The sequence below is a fragment of the Bidens hawaiensis genome, unplaced genomic scaffold (genome assembly GCF_021521415.1).
Source record: "Bidens hawaiensis isolate Kalapana, Puna unplaced genomic scaffold, B.hawaiensis_p1.1 tig00017670_1, whole genome shotgun sequence".
NCBI classification, from domain to species: Eukaryota; Viridiplantae; Streptophyta; class Magnoliopsida; order Asterales; family Asteraceae; genus Bidens; species Bidens hawaiensis.
Window position 1 is genome coordinate 297,082 of NW_027492668.1, and position 26,305 is coordinate 323,386.

Genomic DNA, 26,305 nt, shown 5'->3' on the forward strand with positions numbered 1-26,305 from the left:
TAAGCTAGGCAAAGTACTTAGATATACGCAAAACAAACAAGGCAAATAGGATTTTAATAATCCACCTAAGTGTTATTGGTCGATAATAATCCCAACATAGTTTATTGCTACTAATGGTCCTGAAGTTTTTTAAAAAATGGCTCTCAACGGTCACTGATAAGTTTTTAATAGAATTCCAAACTGATTTTTTAGGGCTTTTGATTTGAAGGAGGATACGAGTCGATTGATGACCATACTCTCTACATCGATAACATTGGACTCTTGACTTGTTTCGTCCTTCCGCCAGTTCTCGTTGGTCATTGCTTGATCTGGGTCGACACTCACGGCCCTTCCTCTTCCCTAACTTCAGTATACCATCCACGACCTTCTCGGCCTTGTTGACGATAATCACTATCGTTTGTTGTTTTTTCTTGTTCATTATCACGATTAAACAATAATTTAAATCATGTATATTTTTCTTATTAAATGTATATTCTAATAAGTGGTTTACTTAATTGACTGGATTAGTTAGTAGGCTTGTAGGATGGCATAACATTAATAGTTGTTAAAAACATTGAATACCTTTTATTTGTTTATTAAATTAAGTATCTATTTATGGCATATTTGAAGCTACAAGATCCATCAGCTCGTGTGTTTGGATAGATTACACTTATCAATCAATCTTTCTTTCTTTCACTCTCCACCCCTCGTGACTGGGCAGGTTTTGATTGTACCGTACTAAATGATGTTGTCCAAGTTTTTGTAGAATATCAATAGACCTACCTAGGCTAGCTAGCTACCATGCATTGGGTTATATATCTTTCTGTGAATAGTACCAACATATTGTCATGTCCATTACAACATCCGAAAAGAAATTTCAAGACAAGGTCATGATATTGACACACCCTTTATTTATTTACACACCCTCAATATGCTATATATTGATTAATATGGAGTATATTTTGTTGGTTTGGTGTTGAGTAATATGGCCCATATATGACCAATATGGACCATATTGATGTGTAAATAGAAAAATAAAGTGTGCCAATATACATAGCCTTATATAATTTTGGCATCCCTAATAATATTACAAGACCATCTTCGAAAGTCTAAAGAGTCGCTTGGTTCGACGTGGGCGAAAGAGAATGAGACACTGGAGACGTGATCCAAATAAACTCTAACATGTCCTCACAAGCAATCCTAGGGAATAAGTAATTATATCGGGTTTGAAACAATTTCATTTAACTAGTAATCGTTCTTTGAGGACCATATACGCGCACATGATTTCTCTCTAGAAGAGATCTGAAGTTCGAACCTTGCTTTCATTGATTTCGTACCACAAGCTCTTGTAGATCACTTGCTAAACCCAACACAATCAACGATTTACTAGATTTCATTTGTGGTTTAATCAAACCTTTGCAGTTCTTAAACTTTAAAACAAATAGACTTGAACCCTCATGGTTTTGTTTATGTTTTTTTTATGGTCCAATACACTAATTTGGTTAAATATGTATAGTTAAGTTAAGGATTGGGTTAAACTTTTTTTCTTTTTTAATTAAGTAACCAATGAACTAGATACAATTAAGGATTATACACATAACTTTACCAAGTATATTAGGAAAGCTCAAAGGGAAAACAAAAACAAGGATCTTTTGGTAATGAGACCAAGTTATTTCTAAGACCTAGTGGACGTTTCCCACCCTCTCCATCCCCCCCACCCAACACCCCAAAAAAAGGATCTTTGTAGTCTGTTTTAAAAAAACCTTAACGCCCTTAAGTTTTTTTTCCTAATTTCAAATTGGGGTTTTAAGTTTTTTGATCGTAATGAGGATGCGAGTCGATTAATGTAAAACTGACCTCGAAATGTCTTTAAAATAGCTTGATTTTTGTTAATTGTAACTTTAAACACATGAATTGGAACACCATTTCGTCGTTTGGAGCACTATTTCGAGGTGCGTTTGATTATTATTACTATTTGACATTCGACGCTGTCTTCAAGCATCGCTCGTCAAACCAACGAACGTGCTATTCCCTCATCACCGTTGTTTATGCATCTTTAAAGAGCATTTGAATAATTGATCATTGCAAATTATCCGAGTATTAATGAATCGCTCTGCCACCACCTATCACCATGTTGTCTTTCGATGTCAGGATCCAGCAAGTTGTTTCGCCTCACTTGCAATAATGGTCACTGGTTTGTTACTTTCGAATGTATCATGAGAGCAACCACAACTCTCGACTACTACTGGTACATTAGATAAGCAAGCACTTACACATTATATATCACTAAAATTTTTCCGATAAAAATTAGCCGAGCTAGCCGGTAACTTTGTAAAACAAGCATTGAAGCATACACTAAATAAATACGGTCATCAAACACTTGGATCTCATAATTATCCTACTATATTTGACTTTATAATGGCTTGCATTCAAGTTAAACCAAACTTATAAAAAATTTAAAACAACTCACAACCTAAATGACAACGAACGTTGTAAATACAAGTAGTGGTGGGAGGTAAATAACGCTGCAAAACGAGTGCACGGCCTCACCACCATGCAAAACGGGCGTTGTAAATACAACGAACCCCAACAAAACAATGACAAAAACAAGGGTCCGGCCAGTGTTTGGCTCTTTGTGGAGCCCTAAACGAGCCCACTATGTGTGTCCTCAGAGTTGTCCTAAAATGATGAACTAAAATACTTTTATCTTTTCGTATGACAATTTTTACTCACATGATCTCTTCTCTTTGAACCCACCCCACGAGTGTGTGCAGAGATTATTGAGACTTCTGTTAAGAATGCTTTTCCTGTTTCTACTTGTTGCTCCAAATCCACTCTCTCTCTCTCTCTCACACACACAATATTATCTCTCTAGTTCAAGATTTCTTTAACAAGCATATGACGTTTTTGTAGCAGTACCCACACGTACGTCTCTCTCTCTCTCTCTCTCACACACACACACACATATACATATACATACATCAAGGTATCTGCTTTATATATATACCAAACTTATTAAACCACAACCACCAAGAAACTAAACTATTGACTATGGTTTTCTCAGACTCTTTTCGTTCACTCTCTCTCAACACTCACAACACTAATATAATTAACCATTACATCCATTCATCATCATCTTCTTCTTCTTCATCTTCTTCACTAGATCATATCCCAGTTAGGATATTCACCAACAATGAAGATGAAGAGGATATTGAAGAAGAACCAGAAGAACTTGATCTTAATCTCATGAGTGGCAGAAATAATATTATGAGACCAACAAAGACATGTGCAAGAGGCCATTGGAGACCAGCTGAAGATGCTAAACTTAAAGAGCTTGTGGCTCTTTATGGTCCACAAAACTGGAACCTTATTGCTGAGAAACTTCAAGGAAGATCTGGTACTTCATTTAGAAACCATTTAAATTTATACTTTTTAACTATATTTTTTGTATGTGTCTTTTTATAAAACTAAATGATTGGTCTAGCTATAAATTTCTAAATTTATAGCATCTATTTCCTAATTTTCAAAATTCCAAATGGCACTTAAATTAGAGTTTTTACTAAAATGGGGTGAGAGGAAAAATAATTTACGAAAATAGATTATTTTAAAAGTATTTACAGTTTATTTCTTTCATTTTTTTAATTTTAACTTAAAACTAAAATAAAAATAATAAGGCCCTATAAGTCTTGAACAAGTTTGAATTTTAATATGGGATAAGGATAAAAATGTCATTTGAATATAGTCTAACATCAAGAAAATGTTCGTTTGATAAACCTTTAATTTGAGAATTTTAGCCAATCAAATTTTGCCACTTGTTCAGAATAATCTCATCCGACAAAATAATCTTGTAAACCAAAACAATCTCTTTTGTTATAGGACAAGTGGTAGAATATGGTTAAGTAAATATGACTAGTCGGACAAATGGACAGTTTACATTTTATTAATTTGACTAGTCGAACGGACATTTTGGTCACTAACCCTTTAAATAAATCGCGTAAATTAATTACATCAATAACTAATTTAGATTAATATCTTCTAATGAGTTTTGTTTTTGAAAACTTTAGGGAAGAGTTGCAGATTAAGATGGTTTAACCAACTAGATCCAAGAATTAACAGAAAAGCCTTTAGTGATGAAGAAGAAGAAAGACTAATGACTGCTCACAGAATGTATGGAAACAAATGGGCTTTGATTGCAAGGCTTTTTCCTGGTAGAACTGATAATGCTGTCAAGAATCATTGGCATGTAATCATGGCAAGAAAATATAGAGAACAATCAAATGCTCATAGAAAAAGAAGAATGCTTGGTCAAAGTCAAATCCAAACTGGTTCAAGATCAGACACACCGCCGCCGCCACCACCACCACCACCACCGCCACCGTTTGGGCTTGTCGGTTAGTTTTACTTTTTAGGGATAATGACCAAAATGTCCATTTGTCCGGTCACTGTTGAAAAAATGTCTAAAACGTGTCGACTCGATCCCCTTTTAATCATTACGGGATTTTAACCAACTAGATTCTGCTAGTTGTCTAAAAAAATCCCGTTGGCAACCAAAATAAATCTTGGCAAAAATATCTCTCATCGGAAGCCAAAATAATCTTGTCTAACGCCTAAATAATCCCGTTGGCTCCGACAAATTAAAAAAAAATAACGACCCAACGGTTTTTTGACACGTGACAGAATCTGGTTTATTAAAAATCTCGTCAAGTATTAATTAAAAAACAATTGGGTCACTATATATTTTATCTATATTTAATTATTTACGTGTCAAGTCAGGTGCTTTCTTAATAACTTTCACTATACACTCATTTGAGTACACACACTTTAAAAGGATGAAAAGACTAAATTGACATATGGTTATAATTTATCAAATATATGATGCTACAAACTATTAAAGTTTGAAAGTACATGGACCCATGTTATAGTATAGCGTAAAAGATACATCTTACTATTTCAGGTGGCAAGAATAATAATACTCAGATTATGAAGTTGGTGGACATCTTCAGTAGCAAGAACACATCATGGATGAATGGTTCCAACTTCTATGATTATCATCATCATCATCATCATCATCATGATCATGAACAACATGCAATACCATTGATGATGAATCATCAGTATTACCATGATCATGTTTACAACAGAAGCAGCAGCAGCTCAGGTGTACATAATGTTAGTACTACCCCTTCAGTATCACCAGCACCACAAGTTTCACAAAGCCAGCAGTTTCCTGAGGCTAATATCGACATTTCACCACCACTTATAGACTTCCTTGGAGTTGGAGCCACTTGAAATTGAAATTTCATGTTTAGTAAATTTTTTTATTTACCTTCTTTTTTTTTGTTGCCTTTTTTTTAACCTTGTTTAGTTGATGCAAAAATTAGCTGTCAATTTATTGATTAATCACTCTCTTTTTGTTTCTTTATTTAACTTGTTTATTTTGCATCTTGTGAACTTTAAAAAATGTCTTAGAAGTGTAAATAAATAAAAGCCAAAAAGAATTCGATTGTGAAATATTCGGGATGAGTAATGAAAGGACTATTGAGATATATGGCATTGGTTAATTTTCAAAAATTTCACTTGTTTGTGACATGTATGTTAAGAGTTGATACATGTATGGTAGTAGGTGATGCCTTATGTTAATATATTATTTAATCTTTAAAAAGTATAATAAATAGTATTTTGACTTTGTTATAAGTTTGGAATTACTGAAGTTATAAAAAAAGAAATGCTAGAAGTGTAGTAAAATATTGGTTCCATAACCATCGATTACAGCATCTCTAACACAGTAACACCAAACTCATAACTATCTTTTCCACAATACCAAACCTCTACATGCTAATCTGCTATCCATATCATCACAATTATTTAATATATACCAAGTTACTTTTATTATTAAAAAAAATTGTACTTCCGTAACTATAAATATTATAATCTAACATATATTGGGTATTATATAAAATATATATGTATCTAAGATAAACACTTGAGATTAAAAGTGTCATTTCTAAAAGGCGAGAACAATCTAAATCTGAATTTACCATAGTGACCATCCGTATTATTTAGTATTATTATTGTGAAGTATATATTATGTATATATTATTATCAAATAGGAGTAACGGCCAAAAATCCTTTCCTCAGCAGAATCTTCGCAGGTGTGATTGTTCATGTTATTCACATGGGAGTGGGCATGCAAGTAACAACATTGTCATCATCAAACATATGTTTCTGTGGGAACATAACAGAAATACGTTACATACTTACATGAGACTGGCCCCATTTTTGGCATGCATCATCAATGTTGTTAATGTTAGCTAGCTAAACACCTTTACAATGGTCTTTTTAACGAATCGTGATGAAATCGACCGTTATCAGGAACGACTAAAGAAACCGAGCTTTGACTCTTTAACGATCATATTGACAAACCATATGAATCATAGATACGAGTAATCCACAATGACATAAAAAATATTCTTATGATAGACAATGTCGTTCTGAAGTCATCACAACACATCCATTACGTCAAGCTAACAATAGCCCCCGCCACTTTTTTCTTCGAGTTAGACACGCTACTTGAGTCCAAGCACAAAAGATCAATCGGAGACTTGAAAGACGGGAAATGTGCGTCCAAACATATATAACTCGCCTCGCCAAAATATTAACATTTCTCTTGAGTACATAATAAGTATATATTACCTCTATAACATATACTTATTGACCTTTAATACATTCTAATCACATTCAATAATAACATCACACCCTAAAATAAAAACCGAGTTGTGAACAACAAATCATGGTCAAAGACAAACATATAAAACCTACACAACCAAAAACAAAACAACAATTGTCAATCAAGCCGACAAACACCCAATCCCATACCTAGTATTAGGAAACATCAAAAACAAACTACTACACACAGTCCCAACCATCAACGGGAAACTCTGCATCACTTCATCCATCTCCTTCCCATGCCCGGGAAACAAACAATTCGTAATCCGATGATCAGAAAACGCAATCGCCATAAACACCATGGATGACATCAATGCGTGTATGAAATCCGTTATTCCAACTTTATACCTTCACCAAGGTGAATTGATAATCAAAAATTGTAAACAATAATTGAAAAACACACAATTTTGGAATGAACTCTATAATTTAATTACTCCATAAAATAACATAAAACTAGATCAAACTCTCATAACCCTAAGTCCTAACCATAATCTCGATAATTTCGATCCATTTATAATGTTTTATTGAGCCTTTGTTACAATTAGAAACCAAACCATATCAAACTCCTAACCTGATACTAGATAAACTAATAAGATATTTATCTCCAATTGAACATTTAAATATGGACTCGATATTCATTAACTCGAAACCGGCCCCAACATCCCGACCCATATCACGAGTTCGTGAATTAGCCCAATGGGCTAACTTACCTAGAGGTGTCGTTTTTACTTGAACCCGAATACCGAACCCGAACCCAAACCCGATTAATATGGAACCCAAAACTGGAAGATAGTATTTGTCTCGGTAATTGGCAAAGACTGGCTCAACGATTTTGGAGGCCTAAATCGGAATGAGATTCCGTGGCCCTTTCATGAACATATTGTGAATAATAAATAAAAGATATAAAAAAAAACATGCTTATTACATATCAGAAACTCATGACCTACGACTTAATAACCAAATTTATCACAACCAATGTACATAACTTTCAGTTTATTTTGTTCATTATAATATTACTTTATAATAATAGTTTTTATTTTATTTAAAGACATTAACTAAGTAACTAAGTACAGACCTAAAGCCCTTATTTGATTTCGTAAGCCCACGTGCCAGCACTGGTAACAGGTTTAGAAAAAGTTAATCCACGTACAAGGATTTTAAAAAAATGTCTACTTTTCCTCCCTTGTTTAGTTTTTGTTGTTTATATGTAAACATATATGACTTTTTCGTTGTGAACATTATGATTTTACGTTTTTACCCAAAAACCCGAATACCAATTAACCCAAATAAACCCTTAAAGCATAAAACCAGAATAACCCAACGCAAAAAACTCAAAACCAGATTAAAGAAAAACCGAACAAACCTATCATCATTGGGCACCTCAATCTCCGCACTCGGTTTAAACACTTTCAACCCGGACGGCGTCACAAACCCATAGTAAACCTTCCCATCAGGGCCATGAAAGCTATCCGTAAAGTGAAAAAAGAAGCATGAACACGTGCAAATGGCCAAAAGGAAGTTGATCATGAGTGTAGAAACACCAGTGCACTGGCCTTTGCCGTATATCGACGGCAAGACCATTTCGAATGTTAATAATGTTCCGGTAGGAAGAAAGTTGACAAGTAATGAGGTTTTTGATAGGGTTTTTTGTACGGATTTTGATAGGGCTTTTCGGGTTAGTTTTCGGCGGGTGGTTGGTATGGTGGTGGTGGTGGTGGTTTGTGATGGTGATGGGGTGTACACTCTGATGCCGGTATCGTCGGTTGGTGGTTCCATCTTGAGGTTGTTTTGTAGAATGTTGAATGAGTTTGGAGATTTTAAGGTGGTATGTAATTAACCGTAGATTTGAATTTAGCATTAGCGGTTAACTGTCGGTTATTACTTATTTTATTATTACTTATTACCAAATGTTTTAACTTTGCACTTGAGTTGTTTTGTAGACTAATTAGAGGTCAGTAAAACTCAGACGCCAGTAAAAGTCAAGCGTTGTCGGTCTCAAATATTGAAGCGGTACGTCGACGTGAAATCAGTTAGTTTCGGTTAGGTGCGTTGTAAAACAAAAAACAATATATAAAGTTGAGATGGACAAATGGGTGTGCCGTCGGTCAGTAAAACTCAAGTGCTGGTAAACCAGCCACTGTTGATTTCGGGCGTTGAGCCGGTGATTCTACACGAATTTGGTCAGTTTCTGTCACGTTTGTTATGATACCATAACTAAAAAATCGGCATTCGGTTGGTTTTAGTTACGGTGTCGAAACTAAAACAAAACGCGGTGAGTATATCAAAATTCGGTCGGTTGCGATTACATTTGTGACGGTACCCAAACTAAAACAAAAAAGGTTGGTAAAACCCGGTCGTTAGTGAAACTCGAACGTTGTCGATCCCGAACGTTATCCCGACGAGTCAACGTGAATAACCGTTTATTTATCAAATTTAGAAAAACAAAAATAAATTAAAATACCACGTGGACCAATTATGGTCATGCGACACCAAACTTTTCATTTTTTATATATAATGATTTGGTCCTTATACTTGATTGCTCACTAATGTTGTTAGAACCGGATTGGATCGACATGTTAGACTGGTAGTTTTTACGAGTGATGGTTTAGTGGTTAAACGAGTGATAGTAGGAAAATAGTTGTTACGAAATATTTTCTTTGTGAAATATATTAACTGCATCTTCCTATGCATATCTTTTTTATGCTTTTATACATGACAACTAACTTAGGGTATGTTTGGTTGGAGGTAATGAAATGAAGGGGGAATATAATGGAAGAAGGATTGGAATGAACAAGGGAATGAAATAGATCATTATCATTTCTTTGTCTTGTTTGGTTAACATATGAAAATGAAATGAATTATTAGTTAATGTTGTTTGGAATCTAAAAAAATTGTAGGAATGAAATAGAATTAATAAAAACATTTTTTCCTCAAGGTAAATTTTTTACAAAAAAAAAAAAACTTGCAATGGCGACGGTGGTGGTGGTGATAGCTCCGGTGACAAAAATGGTGATGGCGACGGTGGTGGTAGTGGCAGTCAGGCGTCAAGGGCGGTGGTTATGGTGGTGGTGGGAGGGGTGGCGGTGGTCAAGCGATGGTAGCATTGGTAGTGATGGCGATGTTAGGGTGGCGGTGACGGTGGTTGAGGTAAGGTGGTGGTGATGATCAGGCAGCGGCAGTGATAATGAAGGCGGTGGTTACGATGACAATGGTTGGGGTGGTTACGGTGACAATGGTGGCGGCGATGGTGGCGAGGGTAGCGCAAGTGGTAAGGTGGTGGCGGCGGCGGTGGTGGCGAAGGTGGTGGTGGATACGAAGGCGGTGGCGGCATGTGGTAGCGTCTATGGTAATGGTGGTGGTTGTTGTTGTTAGGTGGTGATGTTGTTGAGAAAATATGGAGAAGCATGAATGAAATGAAAAAAAGAAGAGGTGAGAAGGAATGATTTTGATGGAATGAGATTTCATGTGAAATGGATGATTCCATTCCATTGAGCAACCAAACACCACTTTTTTCATTCCCAAGCAATAAATTATTTCATTCCCTCTGTGATTACTGCATACCAAACGCTACCTTACACTTTTTAATTGAGACACTCTAGTAAAATATGATTATCGATGTCCTAGCACATTGCTCTGTGAGTATGCGTTTATTAGGGGTGTGTAGTGGGTTAAATTATAAAATATATCTACTATAAATATCATTAAAAATCAATTTTTTGTTCGATGTCACATCAGTATTTAACGAATTAAACTGACATCGATAGAAACTCGTCACAAAACACAACCAAACTAGCAAATCCCCATAGTGTAAATATTACAAAACTAATTATATAAATAATTTACAAGTTTGGTGATTCAAAGCCCCTATTGGACCACTTTGCGATCCCCTATCAGTAGTAGTAGTGTTTTTTTTTTTAGTTTCGACCCGTAATGAACGCAATGAAAATCTACCGAATAAGAATTTTATTTTTGTTCATTTTTTATTATTTTGTTTTAGTTACGGTATGGTTCCGAACACGACGAAAACCGACCGAATTCGCGTCAGCTCACCGCGTTTTGTTTTAGTTCCAGTACCATAACGAAAACCAACAAAATGTTTTTTTTAGTTCCGTTACCGTAAGGAATATGACGAAAACCGACTGAATTCACGTATACTCAACCACTTCTACGCTCGTGATCGATAACAATTGAGTTTCACCAATGATCGAGTTTTACCGACGCCACACCACGTCATTGGATGACCCCAATTTTTTTATAATTTTTTGTTTTAGAATCTGTACATTAACACACATAACCGAGACCGACCAAATTCGTTTCGACTTACCGTATTAACGCTTAGGTTTTGCGCGGGGAAAAACACTAGTTAAATTATAAGGTTATCGGATTAAAGAAATTAATATATAGCAATGTGTCGACTCCAAAGGGGCAGGGTATGTCTTTAGCAGGTTAGGGTTTACAATTCAAAACGGGGTAACGGCGCAGCTTGTTGTCCGCATACCTGCTATGTTTATGTAATATCTATGTTTCTTAATAAAATTCACTTTAAGATTATTGGATTAGGATCAATTCCTCCCATAAATATCTATCTTCTACGCCGGCTACGCATAATATCCAAACCGTTAAGCGTACAATAGCAACACACCTGCAAACCCTAACATCTTCAAATGGCTTTACAACCACACGATTCCGATCACGAGTCAACGGACAGTCAACCGCTTGATCGAATTATTGTTATCGATCCATTAACGCAACATATGATGGTGATCGGAGTAACCAGTACGGACTTCGACTCCGTTTTGAGTGAGCTGATGAATCACGAAGGCCAGCCGCCGGCGTCGGAGGCGGCGATCGGCGGTTTGCCGGAATTGAAGGTGAAAAGTGAAGAAGTTGAAAGTTTAGGGGGTGAATGTGTGATTTGTTTGGAAGAGTGGGGGGTTGGTGACGTGGCGAAAGTTATGCCATGTCAGCATAAGTTTCATTGTGGGTGTTTGGAAACATGGCTTAAGATTCATGGGTCTTGTCCTGTTTGTAGGTATAAGATGGATGTGGATGATGGTTTGGTAAATAAAATTAGGGGTGGGAGGAGGGAGATTTGGGTGACGGTTGTGGTTGTGACTGGTAATCAGGAATCGATGAGTGACGCTGAAGGAGAATCTGAATCGTGAGAGTTGAGTCGTGTGACTTTGTATTTCATTTGTTAAAGCGTAGTGTTTATATTGAATTAGAAGGCGAGCAGGTTTTTTAGTTAATAAGAAATCTTTGGTATAGAGGAAATGTTATTTGTTTTTTCGTTAAGGGTTGTTGAAATTGCGATTTAAGTTAAATTTTGATGCATACTAAGGAAAGAATTAGTGCCTAATGGTATTTTGGTGGTATACACTGTACACTAGTTTAGTATTATTAGAAGTAGATTAATTTGATGTTAAAAAAACATGATTTGAAGGTAATCTATTAGAACTCGTTGAGAATGTATCGATTAAAATGAATATACTATCGACACCAAAAGCGATTTAACTTAATAACTTGTATGGATTTATTGGTGGTGAGGGTATGTGCGTCTCTTTATGTATGTTTCTAACGTACGTAAAACACATTTACGCAAAAATGCAAAAAGAATAAACAATATTAATGTAAAACACATTTACGCATATATGCAAAAAGAATAAACAATATTAATGTTATGCTCACTTTAAAGAATATAAATTAAAGATAATATAATTATTAAGTTTATTCTATAATTTTTTTAAATTAATGAAATAAAGGTACTTAAGTTTTGAAAACTTGACAAAATAATATTTACCGAAGAGAGTAACTAACATATGAGTTGAAACTTGAAATCTCAATTTTATCTTTTCCTTCCATATATCTCTAATTTTCCAATAATTAAAAAAATAAAATAAAACTGTGTATATATTTAAAGTGCTAAACCAATATCACAAGTTAAGTTAGGCGTGTGGCATGGTGTTAATTTATTGTTCAAGTTTTCACTCAATTTCATAGAAAACACAAGTGACCTTCTAGTTGACTTGCAAGTCATGTTGTAAGTCAACGTTAACTCAATATCATTTATGGCTTTACCGTTGTTCCCTTTGTTTTAAGTATCGAGACCACCACTTCAAAAGATTAATTTAGTTGTTGTCCTCTTTTTCCTACATAATTTCAAAGAAATTTTGTTGCAAGTTGGAGCGGTAAAATAATGTGACATATGGCATATGCTCACAATATATTCCTATAAATCATACAATCCATAACATTCCACATCCCACGTCAAACAATTATCCAAGTTCTTATTCTTGTTCAAACACCTTAAGATGGAGGCGACACTCATGAATAACAAATCATTTTCTACGCTTTTAGCCTTCAAAATCGTGTTTAGTAAAATCAACACTTGTGAGGTTTTGTTGCAATCCCTTCAAGCTTCGGCTCACTCAGTATTGACCCTCTTTTTAGTCACATGGAACAAGTTAAGGACCACTCCCACACCACCTACTCTGAAAGAAACCATCAACGAAGAGTTTGTGACCGTTGAGGAGATAAACATGGTTATGGGTCAACTAGGGATCCAGCCACGTTGTGGTCTTGATGGCAGTATCGACGTTTTGTCTTTGTTTGATGACGAGGAACCTAGTTTGGGTGAAGTTAAGGTAGCTTTTGATGTGTTTGATGTGAACTCGGATGGGTTCATTGATGAGTTTGAGTTGCAAAGAATGTTGTGCAATCTTGGATTAACTGAAGTGGCAAAGTTGGAGGAATGTAGGAATATGATCAAAGGTCTTGATATTAATGGAGATGGAGTCATTGATTTTGATGAATTTGTCAAGCTCATGGAGACATGTTCTTTCTAAAAAGTGGCTTGTTTTCTTTTGAGATTTACTTATGTCGTGTGTTGTCTAAATTTGTAACCAATCTAGAAATGTAGGAAGGCTAAATAATAGGTAGATTAGTGATGGGTATTTAAAGGCTTTAGTCGTTGCAAATAACTTTGATAGATGGCGGTTTCCATGTCATACTTTTTGCAATTTATTATTATTTTTATTATTATTATTGTAGAATGAGAGGGGGGGGGGGGGGGTTGTTGTTTTTTAAACATTTTGCTAAAACGGTACCTAATTTTTTTGTTATATAACAACGTTTCTCCAGTATATCAAATGGCAAATTGAAAATGGCTCGACCTTAAAAAGGGTAAATTCATTGCCTTAAAACAAGGGTCGTCTATTGAAATCCCAAAAAACGTGAGAGCCCACGGAAAATAAGCCCATAAATTATATTTTGGCCGATTAATTGGCCGACTAGTAAATTAATCAGTGAAGTGATAATACCGATTAATCGGTGCCTATTCGAGATTTTTAAAACACTAATAACACCCCGTCTTGACCCGAACCCGTACACGTACCTAACCGGAACAAAACCTTTTATACTAAGCGTTCCGGTTTTCCAAACCGAATTGGGGGAATTTGTAAAATTAGGGCAAATTCACTCGTCTAATTAGTAGTAGTTTCGTACAGTCCGATCATACTGTTCAACAATTTGCGATCCAATTGGAATCAAAATCCAGCTCAAAAGTTCTTAATCTGATCGGTAAGATCTCGAAAGTTTATAAAATTCGTTTTATTTGACTTAATTTAGTTTATCGATTGTAGATTAATTAATTATTCTATTGATTTATAGCATTACACAGGTTATCTGAATTATTAATCTAATAAAAGTTTGTGGAGAAGATGCAGACACTTGGTGAACATAAGTTGCCTCACTTCTTTAATTATCCGCCTTACTTCACGTAATTGCATGCTTATTATTATACTGTTAGATTCAAGTTTTGTAGGTTTATATATGCAACTGAATATTATCTAGCCCTAATTTTGAATGTTAGATTCAACAAAACAAAGCTTTTATATCTAAGATCAGAACACAATACACATTTATCAGTATTTAGCTCAAGGGGTGCAAACGAGATGAGCCGAGCTCGAGCTTGGCTCATTTAATCTCTTTGACTTACGGGAGCTCAAGCTCGAGCTTGGCTTGTTTCCGAGCTTGGTTCGTTAGTTGTTTTTTCATCCTTGGGCTAGGCTAATTTGTTATTTTTAATTAATTTATATATATGTGTTGAGAGAAACCTTAAACGAGCCTAAGTTAGGTTCGAGCTCGGCTTGTGAGTTTTTTCTCAAGCTCCGGCTCGGCTAGTCTGTTATTTATTATTTTTATTTTATAAAACAGAAAAGTAGTGATTACGTCGAAACAGAAGGCAAACGGGCTACCAGCTGCGTCGCTACCCCTTATTAATTATTTATGTACATTTTTAATAGTTTCTATATATTTGAGGAAAAACTTAAACGGGCCTAAGCTGGGCTCGAGCTCATGTGAGGTTCCTTAGAAGAGCCAAAGTTTGGCTCGAGCTCGGCTGTGCAATGTGAAATAAATACTTAGAAGTCCAAAAGAGTTATAACTTAAAAATAAATAAGGATTGTTAACAATCAAAGAGCCTAAACGATCTTCCCATACAAAGCTCGAGCTCGGGCTCGATAACTAAACGAGCTTTATATGAGGTTGAGGCTCAAGCCCGTCTCGTTTCGAGCTTTTTATTGATCCGATATTGAGTTGCTCGCGAGCGGCTTGGCTCGTTTGCACCCCTAGTATTTACAAAGAAAGTATTGAGCTAGAAGATATTGACTTTAAAATCATTGAATAGCTATATCAGTTTCATATCAGGTTGCAGCCTGTGAGAGAAACCAGAGAGAAGCAAATACAACTCTGGAAAGAACTTATTCTCGATTATTGTCGGGTACAAAAGGTTTTTATTATTGGATTGGAAGAAGACTTTCCTCTGTTCTCTAATCCTGCAATTGAAAGTATGTTGACTTACTCTGTTGACCCTTTGACTAAAAGTTATTGACTATCAAATAAATCGTCTATCATTGGTAATGCAGGGTCTTTGAATTATGAAGCTAGAGAAGCTTTCTTGTCTGCTATAGTCTTGGATGGTTTGTAATTCTTCATTTATCTCATCACTTTTGTTATAATCATCTGTAATAAAATGTATTGTCAAATTATAGTGGTTGATGTTTAATGTCATAACAATAAGATATGAGAATGTCCGATCAATCTGAATGAAAAAGTGTATTTGATTTTTTCTACACTTAGATATCAGTTTTGTTGCAGCTTTATGAAACTACTTATTTGACTCTTAATTAATCAAAATCAGAATCCATTATCTAAACACGAAAAAACCGTTTAGCAGATAATCAATTTCAAAATGCGCTTTCAAAATGTTCATGAGCAGGACGAGCAGAATGGATGGACAAGAATCATAGGCAATGTCTTATGCTATGGCATCGAATAAAAGATTGGGCAGACATTATATTGCACTTTGTAAGTAACAAAAAAACACCCTTTATATATTTATGTAATTTAAATTTATCAAATTTACCACTTGGTTTTTTAATGACTATTGACTCGGTTCTTGATCAGGTTAAGGAGAATGGATTAGAAGACAGTGTGATGACGGTTGAGGAGATCCGTACAGGAATCGAGTCACAGGGAACAGGTAAACGATGCACTTTCTCCAATATCTAAATCGATGTTTCGTTTTATAATTTTTTTTTATGAACGGTTTGTTTTAGATATTCATGGAATGGACCGAGGTGTTCTAATGAGAGCGCTTAAACTTTTGGAAAACAAGGGAAAGCTTGCAATCTTTAAGGGCACTTCAACAGATGATGAAGGTGTGAAGTTTTCTGTTTAATATGTTATTCAGAGCCATGTTTTCGGTTGATGCGATTTGTACTTGATTCATTACATATTGTAACCTTTATCATGTGTAAGAATTTTGCTTTTTGTTGGATTTAAATAATTCAATCATTGTTATGGTGGTGAAGTGGTCTTGTTTTGTGAACGGGTTGTTTTAGATATTCATCGAGAGATTTCTCGCCCACGCTAAGGTTACTCGGTTTTTTGCTATCGGTTGCTATGAAAGAACATGTATTGGTATAATACCTATGAGGGAATATTATTTAAAGTAACCAACAAAGCAATCATCTTTAATCTTTATCATAGACTATGTTCACATTCCTATTGTTGTCTTGAAAACCAACTTTGGCATAAATCTTTTATAAGCTTGTGTACCTTCTTTATAGATTCTCTACCATAAGGGTTACCTCTTCCTCTATAAGTTGCAGGATTTAGATTGATATAATGTTCGAATCCTGCTTCGTATTCCTTAGTTGTTCGATCAAAATATTCGTCCTAAAATCAAAAACGAATTGAAAAACCTTAAGTTTGTATGTTAACAAGAAGTAACTGAAAGATACAATTAAAAATATATAAATGTTATACAATAGTCCCTTATCATATGATACGTACGGGACTACCTCCCATCGATGTCAAAAAAACACACGACCCATGAACTTCATCATCGTTGTCCTCTCCTCGCCTAGGGTTGAAATTTATCACCATCGTTCAAGTATTGAACTAATTCTCAAGGTAATCGATCTGTTTCCATATCCAGATTATGTTCTGTGATGTTCGATTCGTGCCTCAATCATCAGAATGGAAAACAACAAGTTAACCTTTTGAAATTGATCAATGAGATTACATGATCTCAAAATCATAATCTATAAGACTATAACCAATTGATCATCAATTCATCTAAACAAACATATTGGGATTTTCAATAGAATAAACATCAATTTGGACTTAAAAATAATTGGTTTTAACCTTTAAAGTACTTATTAGGTTTTAACCTTGAACGTTTTAGGTTTTAATCTTGAAAATATTAGGTTTTGGAATATAATTTTAGCATCTTAGTATTTTAACCTTGAGTGTGATTCACGTACCCAATGTACGTTAACCGATTATTGTACGTTAACTCATGAAGAGTATAAGAACCAGGGACAGGCTTAGCTTATAAACAGGAGGTAGCCGCCCACATTAATTATTTTTTTAGTGTTATTCGTATGTAAAAATGTTAATAGTCCCCTTCAAGTATAGCGTTTAACACCCTATCCCCTTTCACCGCTTTTATGATTATTTATTAAGTAGCAATTATATCATCTCAATGAGACATTGTACAATGATGAGACTTGTAAAATCACATTCTGGTGTTGGAGTTGTCATCATATACATATTCTCAATTTTGAATTTATAGGTAGGAAAGACGAACACTTTGATATAAAATTTGCCTATCTAAAAAAATCGATCTCGATATTACATAAATTGCTATATGCAACAGTGTTGTATTGCATATATGCAATAGCATTGTATTGCATATATACAACAGTGTTGTATTGTGTATACATAACATCACAATATTGGTGTATTACATATCTGTAATATAGTGATCGACAATTTCTCTTTCTTTTATTTTTTTTTGTTGAAACATAGCATACGAAAAGAATGAAATAAAAAGAGATTTAAAAATATTTTTTAAACTAAGTTTTCATAATTTCTTTATTACTTTTCTCTTTAAAAAAAGTTCTCTCTTTATCCAATGTTGTTGAAACCTGACCGGACCGGCCGGTCGAACCGGTCCAACCCGGATTCGGTCCACCGACCGGTCCGAGTTCGCTCGGCTGACAGGGAACTGGCCGGTCGAACCGGAAAACTGGACCGGTTGAACCGGTTTTCTAAGAATTTTTTTTTTTGAAAAAATCATTTTTTAAGCTTGATCCGTCATTTTTTGACCAAATTTGTTCGGCCGGTCCGACCGGTTCAACCGGTTGAACCGGTGAACCGGTAGGCCATCCGGTTCGGTGTCCGGTCCGGTTATGAAAACATTGTCTTTATCCACTCTCATATATGTATAACATTAGTTAATTAAAAACGTTACGTAATACCGTCGTGTTACCTATATCTTCTTCACCTATAACACACCAGCAGCGTATGATTCCACAAGCATCACCATTATACAAGATGTCATTGACATAATAAAATTGTGAATGATGAGTCATATCTTATAGTTATAATGAAAAAACAACTCTATTTATATACATATTTTCATAGCACAAGTTATGTATGTTTACATAAATATTTACGTGTGGGTATTCTAAATTTATGTACGTTTACAAATAAACAGCAGTTAATGCATGTTTTCAAATAATGTTTACGTGCGCGTCTGCAGCCACTCGTATATCTCATTTATACTTACAAACGCTTGTCCTTTTAAATATGGTATAGTTACGGTACCAGAACTAAAACACAACAAAACAAAAAAACAAAATTGGCATTCGGCCTCTTTTCGTTATGTTTGTTACGGTATCGGAAATAAAATAAAATGCGGTGAGTCACCGCGAATTAGGTCGTTTTCCGTCACGTTCGTTATGGTGTTGGAACTTAAAAAAAATGACATTTGTTCAGTGTACTGAAAAAATAGATAAATAAATAAAATGTCATCCATCACTAAGGTGCCGCCAAGTAGCCCAATCAGATACTTACGACACCAAAGTTGTGTTTTATCATATATACTAATGGAGGTGAGGGGTGTGGGAGGTTGGGTCCATCCCTAATCAACCAAAACACACATTTTATTTTATTTTTTTAATTTGTTTTCCTTAACATAACATTTAGTTAATTAAAACCACTACACAATTGTTAAAGTCATATTAGTTAAAGCATCACTGTCTACGTATGATAGTGACGTTGACATGCTCTTTTAACATCAACCATTACACATAGTTTAAGGATATAAAGACACCGTTTTTTTTTACTTTCTTTAACGTAAATTATTCATTAAAGTTCTTAGTAAGTTTTTTTTTTATCTAACTTATGATCCATAAATTTAAATATATATGATCTCTTTTAAACTTTACTTATCTTTTTAAATTGTTCAATGAAAGAGCTTCAATACTAGAAAAAAATGTGACTCTTCAAACTTTATCTTTCTTCAAAAATAAAATGACTTAATACTAATCTACTTATAAAATATAATATTTTTCTCTTTTACAAATAATTTTCTCTATAAATTTGAGCTCTAACAGAAAGCAATCTTTATTTGATAAATGGGTACATATTGGTGGAGGGTATTTTGATGCAAACCTTCATGGACCCAAGAATTGCATTAAAGTTGACAAAAGCTTTTTCTTTAAGACCAGACTTGAGAATCTACAAGCTGCAAAGCCAATATCACAAGTTTTTGAATTATAGTTAAAATAATATAACATATCACTTTAAATTTGGCTGGCTAAAATGGTAAAGATTATTGAATCATGCCATGGGATTCTACTTTAAGTAAGGATGCAAGTGTATCTAATAAGTACATCACATCTTATGATCTAAATCTAACCTTTTATGTACCATTTAGTCGGCAAACCCCACTTCCTGCATTCATGATCATAATCTTGATCATCACTATTCGTATGAAGATCATACCCGCAAAATCAATAATCAAATAACTAACCAATCTATCTTTTAAAATAAGCAGAGAAAGTAATTCTAAAGAAGAAATGTGTTTTTATTAAATTTAGAATGATCAAACAATTACTAGAGGGCCATTTATACAGGGATTTCTAATTTTGACATAATGCCAAAATTTTAAAATTACAAAATAACAATCGGAAAACATAGTAAAAATATTAAATAGCAGCCTAAATTAATGGTGAGTGCTATAAAACGTGTCAATATATCTATTCTAATAAAAGACTGCTTATTTTTGTCACTTATCAACCTCTTAGCCTCCTCATATTTTTTTTCACTTATTTCAATATATGGTCATTATCTTTTAAGTAATGTCAATTTATGAATTCAAGTTTGTTCTTATTATATGTAAATCTTAATCGATTCATTCATTAACATTAATGGTGAAATGAGAAAATATTAAAATTGAAGTTGTAGGCTTGTTAGAATAAATTTTAAAGTCACGAATAACTACAAATTAAAGAAAATAAATGTGTATCATTGTCGAATAATTTGGATTTGTATGGTAAACTAAAAATTGTTTTTTAAACTGAGATTCGAGCAACGGTGCATAACTTTTAAATAAGATTGGTTTCAAATTTGGATTTAAAATTTTCTTATATGCATTTGAACTCAGGAAAATGTGTATTTCTTAATTTTCTCCAAACGTTTTGTATTAATATTTCAAACATGGAGAATACCTATTATATATATCTTAGTGTTTAGCATTAAATTATTAAAGTTGAATATTATAATTATAATCTATATTTATACTAATAATTATATGAAGTATATGTCATATATTTATATGACTTTTTTTTGTGTAGTATAAAGTATTTAGTTTTCAATATTTTCTTCTATAACTTAGACCAAAATGTTTCAGATGCATATATTCACATTTGTTTTAAAAAAATGTTAATCCGGTTAAAAGACATTTACCATGCTTCCAACAAATCCGAAATCTTGGCCTTTTCTTATATATATATATATAGCAAGGTTAAAATAAGAAGTTTACTTTTCCTAAAAAGTGTAAGAAAAGATTTGAATCATTGGATTCAATAAAATACATAGGGGTAAGATTGTCTATAAGTTTTTTATTATTTTTGGAAATTAAAACTATTAGTTATTATAATTCCTATATCCCCTCTTTAATATTACAATATGCTATTATTGGAGAACTATTAGTTATTATAATTATTGGTGTGTTTCTGCTATTATTGTGATTTTATTATTAGTTTATGTCAAGAACAATATTTTTGGTGTTAAAACTATTATGCCCTTTAACACATCTTTATATGCCTTTAAAATAAAAAACACTCTCAATTATCTAATCTTTCCATCTTAACCGTTGATTGTTAAGATCCAATGCTCCATATTTCTTCCTACACTTTTTAGACACTCTCATATTTTTGGAATAACCCCTCCCTAAATATATATATATATATATATATATATATATATATATATTTATATATATATATATATATCGATTAATTAAATATTCCAACAACTCCTATAATATTAACTAATAACACGTGATTAGTATTCAAAATATAAACATTTCTTATCCAATACTTTCAACTATTATAAATAAGAATCACTACCTTCAGTCCTTCACTTTATGCAACTTTAAATCTTTAAATATTCTGCTAACTCGGAATAATCACTTTTATTTGAATATGACTTTAATGTTAGTATGTCTTTGTCATTTTCCATTACTATGAAATGAAAAAATCATTTTGTTATATTCTAATTTCCGGTTTTATATGTTGCTTGATTATACAATTGTAAAATATAAAATCAAGTAAAAATTTGTCATACACAAAATATTAATGACAACAAATTTATCATGATCAATCAATTTCAAGCTCTAAAGATCATAAAGATGACTATATCATCAAAGTTCTGTTAAAGATTCTTGAATAACTTTCTGACTTCTTAATTTATTTATTTCTTAATTTTTTTTGGATAATCATGTTTTTCTGTTATTTGTTTAATCTTAGTTATGTAATTTCTGTTATTTTAATGTAAATTGTGTCTATATAAAATATATGATCATTTTGTTAACTATATTTCACTTAACTGTTAAAGTATTTTCATCAATTAATCGTGTAAGATACGGGGCTCAAACTAGTTTATTTATAAAAGCTTTTAAAAGCTACGAATCTTAAATGAAAAGTCTTGGGTGAAATTGAAGGCTTAAAAGATGGATCTTAGGTCAGACAGCGCGGTTTGCCACAAGGTCCGGCTCTTCAAAACCTTTACGTTGACTAGTAATTGGCCCCAAAATTCCACATGTAGACAAAGTTACACAAATTATAAACTTGGGTCCTTTTGGCTCCGTTTACACTGTCTTTGTCCATATCGGACTCTACTAACTCTTGGATAAGTTCCTTGTCACTTTAACATACATAACAAAGAATCGGTGTACTTAAAGGATTCTTTTCACTAAAACTCGCCTCAACTCTAATATGCGTTATTGTGTGTCTTTTACAAATCGTATTAAAAATATATATCATCGTAATCCCAAAATATTACAATCCTAAGCCAAATTTTTGTATATTTTTCTTAGTGAAATCGACTCTGATTTTAGAATCTACGGTCTAAAATGAGGTTGACTTGACCCTGTCTTGACGCTCCAATCGCCATCATATCAAATAACATAACATATAAAACATATAATAAAGGACAAGCATAGAAGCTAGCTTTAGAATGTCCCAATCTTGTTCCTACTTGATAACTAGAAACAAAGACAGTGTATATCTCATGTTAGATGATCATGATGATTATGAACATATGGCCAAAATAAAGAGAAAACAAAAGCATAAAGAAACATATATTTAACATTAAGAAACTTATGAGACTCTTCTTTTTTGTTACACGGAAAACTGAGCTTGGAATTCTAAAGTGAGATCTTCAAAGGGTATAAATAAAGCCAACTTTTTTTTAAGGGTTTAATTAGGGTTTTATTTAATTCTTTTTTCTTTCCGACCAGCCAAACATGTTATAGCCCATTTGGTAGTTTTGCACTCAACTCTTTCTTTTCTTACCAACTAAGTAATGTTTGTTTACCAAAATACCCTCATAATATATTAGAATTGCATGTCAAAGCTGAAGGTTGTTATTAATTTCTCAAGTTCGAGCTCGGCTTGTTTTAACTTTTATTAATAATTTGACTATTTTCTTTTTATTAATATATACAATGACACTTAATTAACAGCTTAACGTACAAACTGTGAATTTTCTTTTCACGCCATAATTATGATTAAGTAAAATAATTATGCGAGACGTATAACAATGTAACATCCTTAAAATTTTGATCTAAATTTGACAACTTAGGAAAGTTGAGGGATCAAAAATAATCTAAAGACAAGTCATGGGAAAATATTAAATAAGGAAATATAAAAAAAAATAAGGAAATAAAAATATTTCCTAAATTAAAGTTTACTTACATGAAAGAAATTTCATTCCACATTGGAAAATGTAAGAAAGTGTAAGCATTCCACTAAGGTATAAATAAGGAAGATGGAATCCATCCCACATGGAAAGTAGTAAAGAAATAGAAACTCTTTATAAGGGAGAGATTTTCCATAATAATATTCTTTTATGAATATCATGCACCAAGTGGTCCTAGCGAACGCGCTAGCCCTCGGGCTTGGGTGAGGACGAGGACGATGGCGAAGGGTGTTAGGCGCAATGTGGCGCTTTGATGGAGCAATTCGCACGATTGCATCGCCGCGAGCCGCTTTAAGAGCCGCCTTAGTATTTTTGGACAACAAGAATTAGACTAGAAATGACAAGTTATCAAAGACGAGGGACTAAAAGTGAAAAATATTATTCAGGGACCCATCGCGCTACGCAATGAGTCCAAGGAGACAGCCATCGTGACACGCGATGGGCTGTGATGACTCAGGGACACGTGTCACACTCTGGGGACACGTGGCAGCAGGCCGGGACACGTGTCACACATGGCGACACGTGGCAACGTCTGATAACATGTGTCATCGCGATACGCGATGACCATGAGAAAGGGGCCCATCGCGTATCGCGATGGGACCCAAAATCAGCTATAAAAGGGGAGGCCATGGACTCATTCCCTCACACCTCCCACACTCTCTCTAGATTTACACTCTCTCTACCTCGGTTTGCGTGCCGAACATCGTTTTGCGTGCTACCGATCCGACAATTAACATATCGTAATCCGTGCCAAATACCCGGTGTTTTCCTCGAAGTACGTGCACGACCCGACAACCGAACATTGCCTCGATTTGCGTGCCAAGAAAGGTGGATCAAGAACGCCTCAATAGACGTGCATAGAGTAGTAGTGCTGCTCGTATAAACTTAGAAATATCTAACTCCGAATACCCGTGCGAGGTAAGGGGTTCTGCCTAAGTTATTATTTTATTATAAATGGCTTAGACCATAGTCGAGTTATAGCCAAACGTTGATTACAACTAAGAATTATATAACTTTTCTTAAGTAAAGGTTATAGTTAAAAATATAGTTTCTTCTTGACTAAGAAACATAAGTAATTATATACCAAGGGTATAATAAATAGTATTTCTTTATTATTAAGAAATATGATATTCAAAGAATAATGTATAGACGTTTCTTCTTCAAGAAGAAACGTAGCATATGATTGATAAATAAAGAAAGGGACTAAAGGTCCAAGTGTTTTATAAACAAATGCTTTTTATCAAGGTTAAAGCTATACAAAACGGACTAAATGTCTGAAGCTAGATCAATGATCTAGTTATTTATATAAAGGTTATTCTCGTATTATAGGTCCGAGGTAACAAAACAAGAAGAAGGAATCAGAAAACAGGAATCAGTAACAGAAACTGATTATAAACAGAAAATGTGAATACGCCCCAAACCTTTTATAATGAGTCTGAATGGTTTAAAAACTTTGTGTACAATAATAAGAAACGGACACTCTGATTAAGAGTATACATGTGTCTGGATCCAAACATACATGGTGACTCGGCATTTCCCCGAGGCCATGCATATCATCAACATGCCTCTGAAGGTCTACGAAACTGTTCAGAGAAATGATATTGTGTATATAATTAATTGTACATGATACTTAGGGTAATTTGATCCCAATTTAGTTGGGTGCCTAATGAGTAGTCACAAAGGTAATATTGTTGGTTTCACAAAGGTATTGAAAAGAGATTTTAGAGTCAACGTTATTCACCAGCTTTGTGCTGACGTATTTTCCCCCATGTTACAGGGAACAAGAAAGGTTAGATAAGTAAGAAGGAATAAAATATTGGAGTATAGTCATTAGATGCTATCTGATGGCTCAGATATTTTATTTCAAAATATTACAAAGAATTGTGTTTTCTAAAGAAATGTATTTGAAACAATTGAACGGGTATTATAACCCGAGAGTTTAATAAGTTTTCAAAGTAATAATATTTTATTTAAAGACTTCCGCTGAAATAAAACCCACAACTCTGATGTATTTACAAAAGTGGTACCAACTTGTGGTCACACGCCTAGGCCCTAAAGTGGGGTGTGACAAACAATAACACGACCTACATATAAGACTTTGTACGCTTTGTACGTTAAAATGTTCTTTGTATAATAATTTATGTAACACAACATATACAATTAGTTATTTTATCATAATTTTATAATAACTTTTATTATGAAAAAATATATTTATTATATATTAAATATATAATAGGATCATTTTGGCCGGCCAACCTAGCTACTTGAGTTCGATAAGTAAAGCTTGCGTTCTGACTCATTTTTTATACAAGTTTATTTTTAGGTTTGAGCTCTCGTTGAAAGTTTATTTGATTCAATTTTTTAACGAGTCTACTCCAAGTAACTCACCAGCGGAATGGCTCATTTACACCTGTAGAATGATAATTGTGGTGAGACATGGAACTCGAGAAAATGGTTTGGTCCTTAATTTGTGGAGGTTAAGGAAAAGATACTTGGCTTAACAAGGGTACTGTTCCATTTTCCTTATTAGTCATCCTAGTCATATTATTTTATTAGATTAAAGGGTTATGATTGGCACATTGGGATAATATGAGACTTGTTATATATGTCATGTGGGTCCCACACCTGATTTCTTATATAAAACCTCCTATCAAATAGGGATGGCAACGGGGCGGTTTCGGGGCGGGGAATGCCAATCCCATACCCGCCCCGGTTTATAAAACTCATTACCAAAACCGTCTAAAAACCCGCGGGGACTAAA

At 33.9% G+C, this 26,305-nt stretch overlaps 3 protein-coding genes across 4 annotated transcripts; 2 read left to right on the forward strand and 1 right to left on the reverse strand.

The window, feature by feature from the left end:
• The first annotated feature begins 2,953 nt into the window (after positions 1-2,953).
• On the forward strand, positions 2,954-5,268 carry LOC143554380 (uncharacterized). Its single transcript, XM_077044148.1, has 3 exons — positions 2,954-3,376; positions 4,044-4,370; positions 4,934-5,268. Exons 1-3 carry the CDS (start codon positions 3,031-3,033, stop codon positions 5,266-5,268), a joined length of 1,008 nt encoding a protein of 335 aa, XP_076900263.1. The 5' UTR covers positions 2,954-3,030.
• Positions 5,269-6,609: 1,341 nt separating this feature from the next.
• LOC143554366 (protein DMP9-like) lies at positions 6,610-8,523 on the reverse strand. The gene is made up of 2 exons (XM_077044133.1): positions 8,069-8,523; positions 6,610-7,053 (listed from the first exon to the last, which is right to left on the reverse strand). Exons 1-2 carry the CDS (start codon positions 8,479-8,481, stop codon positions 6,828-6,830), a joined length of 639 nt encoding a protein of 212 aa, XP_076900248.1. The 5' UTR covers positions 8,482-8,523; the 3' UTR covers positions 6,610-6,827.
• Positions 8,524-14,127: 5,604 nt separating this feature from the next.
• LOC143554367 (vacuolar protein sorting-associated protein 25-like) lies at positions 14,128-16,595 on the forward strand. Of its 2 annotated transcripts, none has more exons than XM_077044135.1 (7): positions 14,128-14,283; positions 14,384-14,482; positions 15,412-15,551; positions 15,630-15,683; positions 15,983-16,071; positions 16,171-16,246; positions 16,323-16,595. In XM_077044135.1, exons 2-7 carry the CDS (start codon positions 14,424-14,426, stop codon positions 16,442-16,444), a joined length of 540 nt encoding a protein of 179 aa, XP_076900250.1. In that variant the 5' UTR covers positions 14,128-14,283; positions 14,384-14,423; the 3' UTR covers positions 16,445-16,595. The 2 variants fall into 2 exon arrangements, with proteins under 2 accessions (XP_076900250.1, XP_076900249.1); XM_077044134.1 differs by having other exon boundaries at positions 14,374-14,482; positions 16,323-16,594.
• Positions 16,596-26,305: the final 9,710 nt, after the last annotated feature.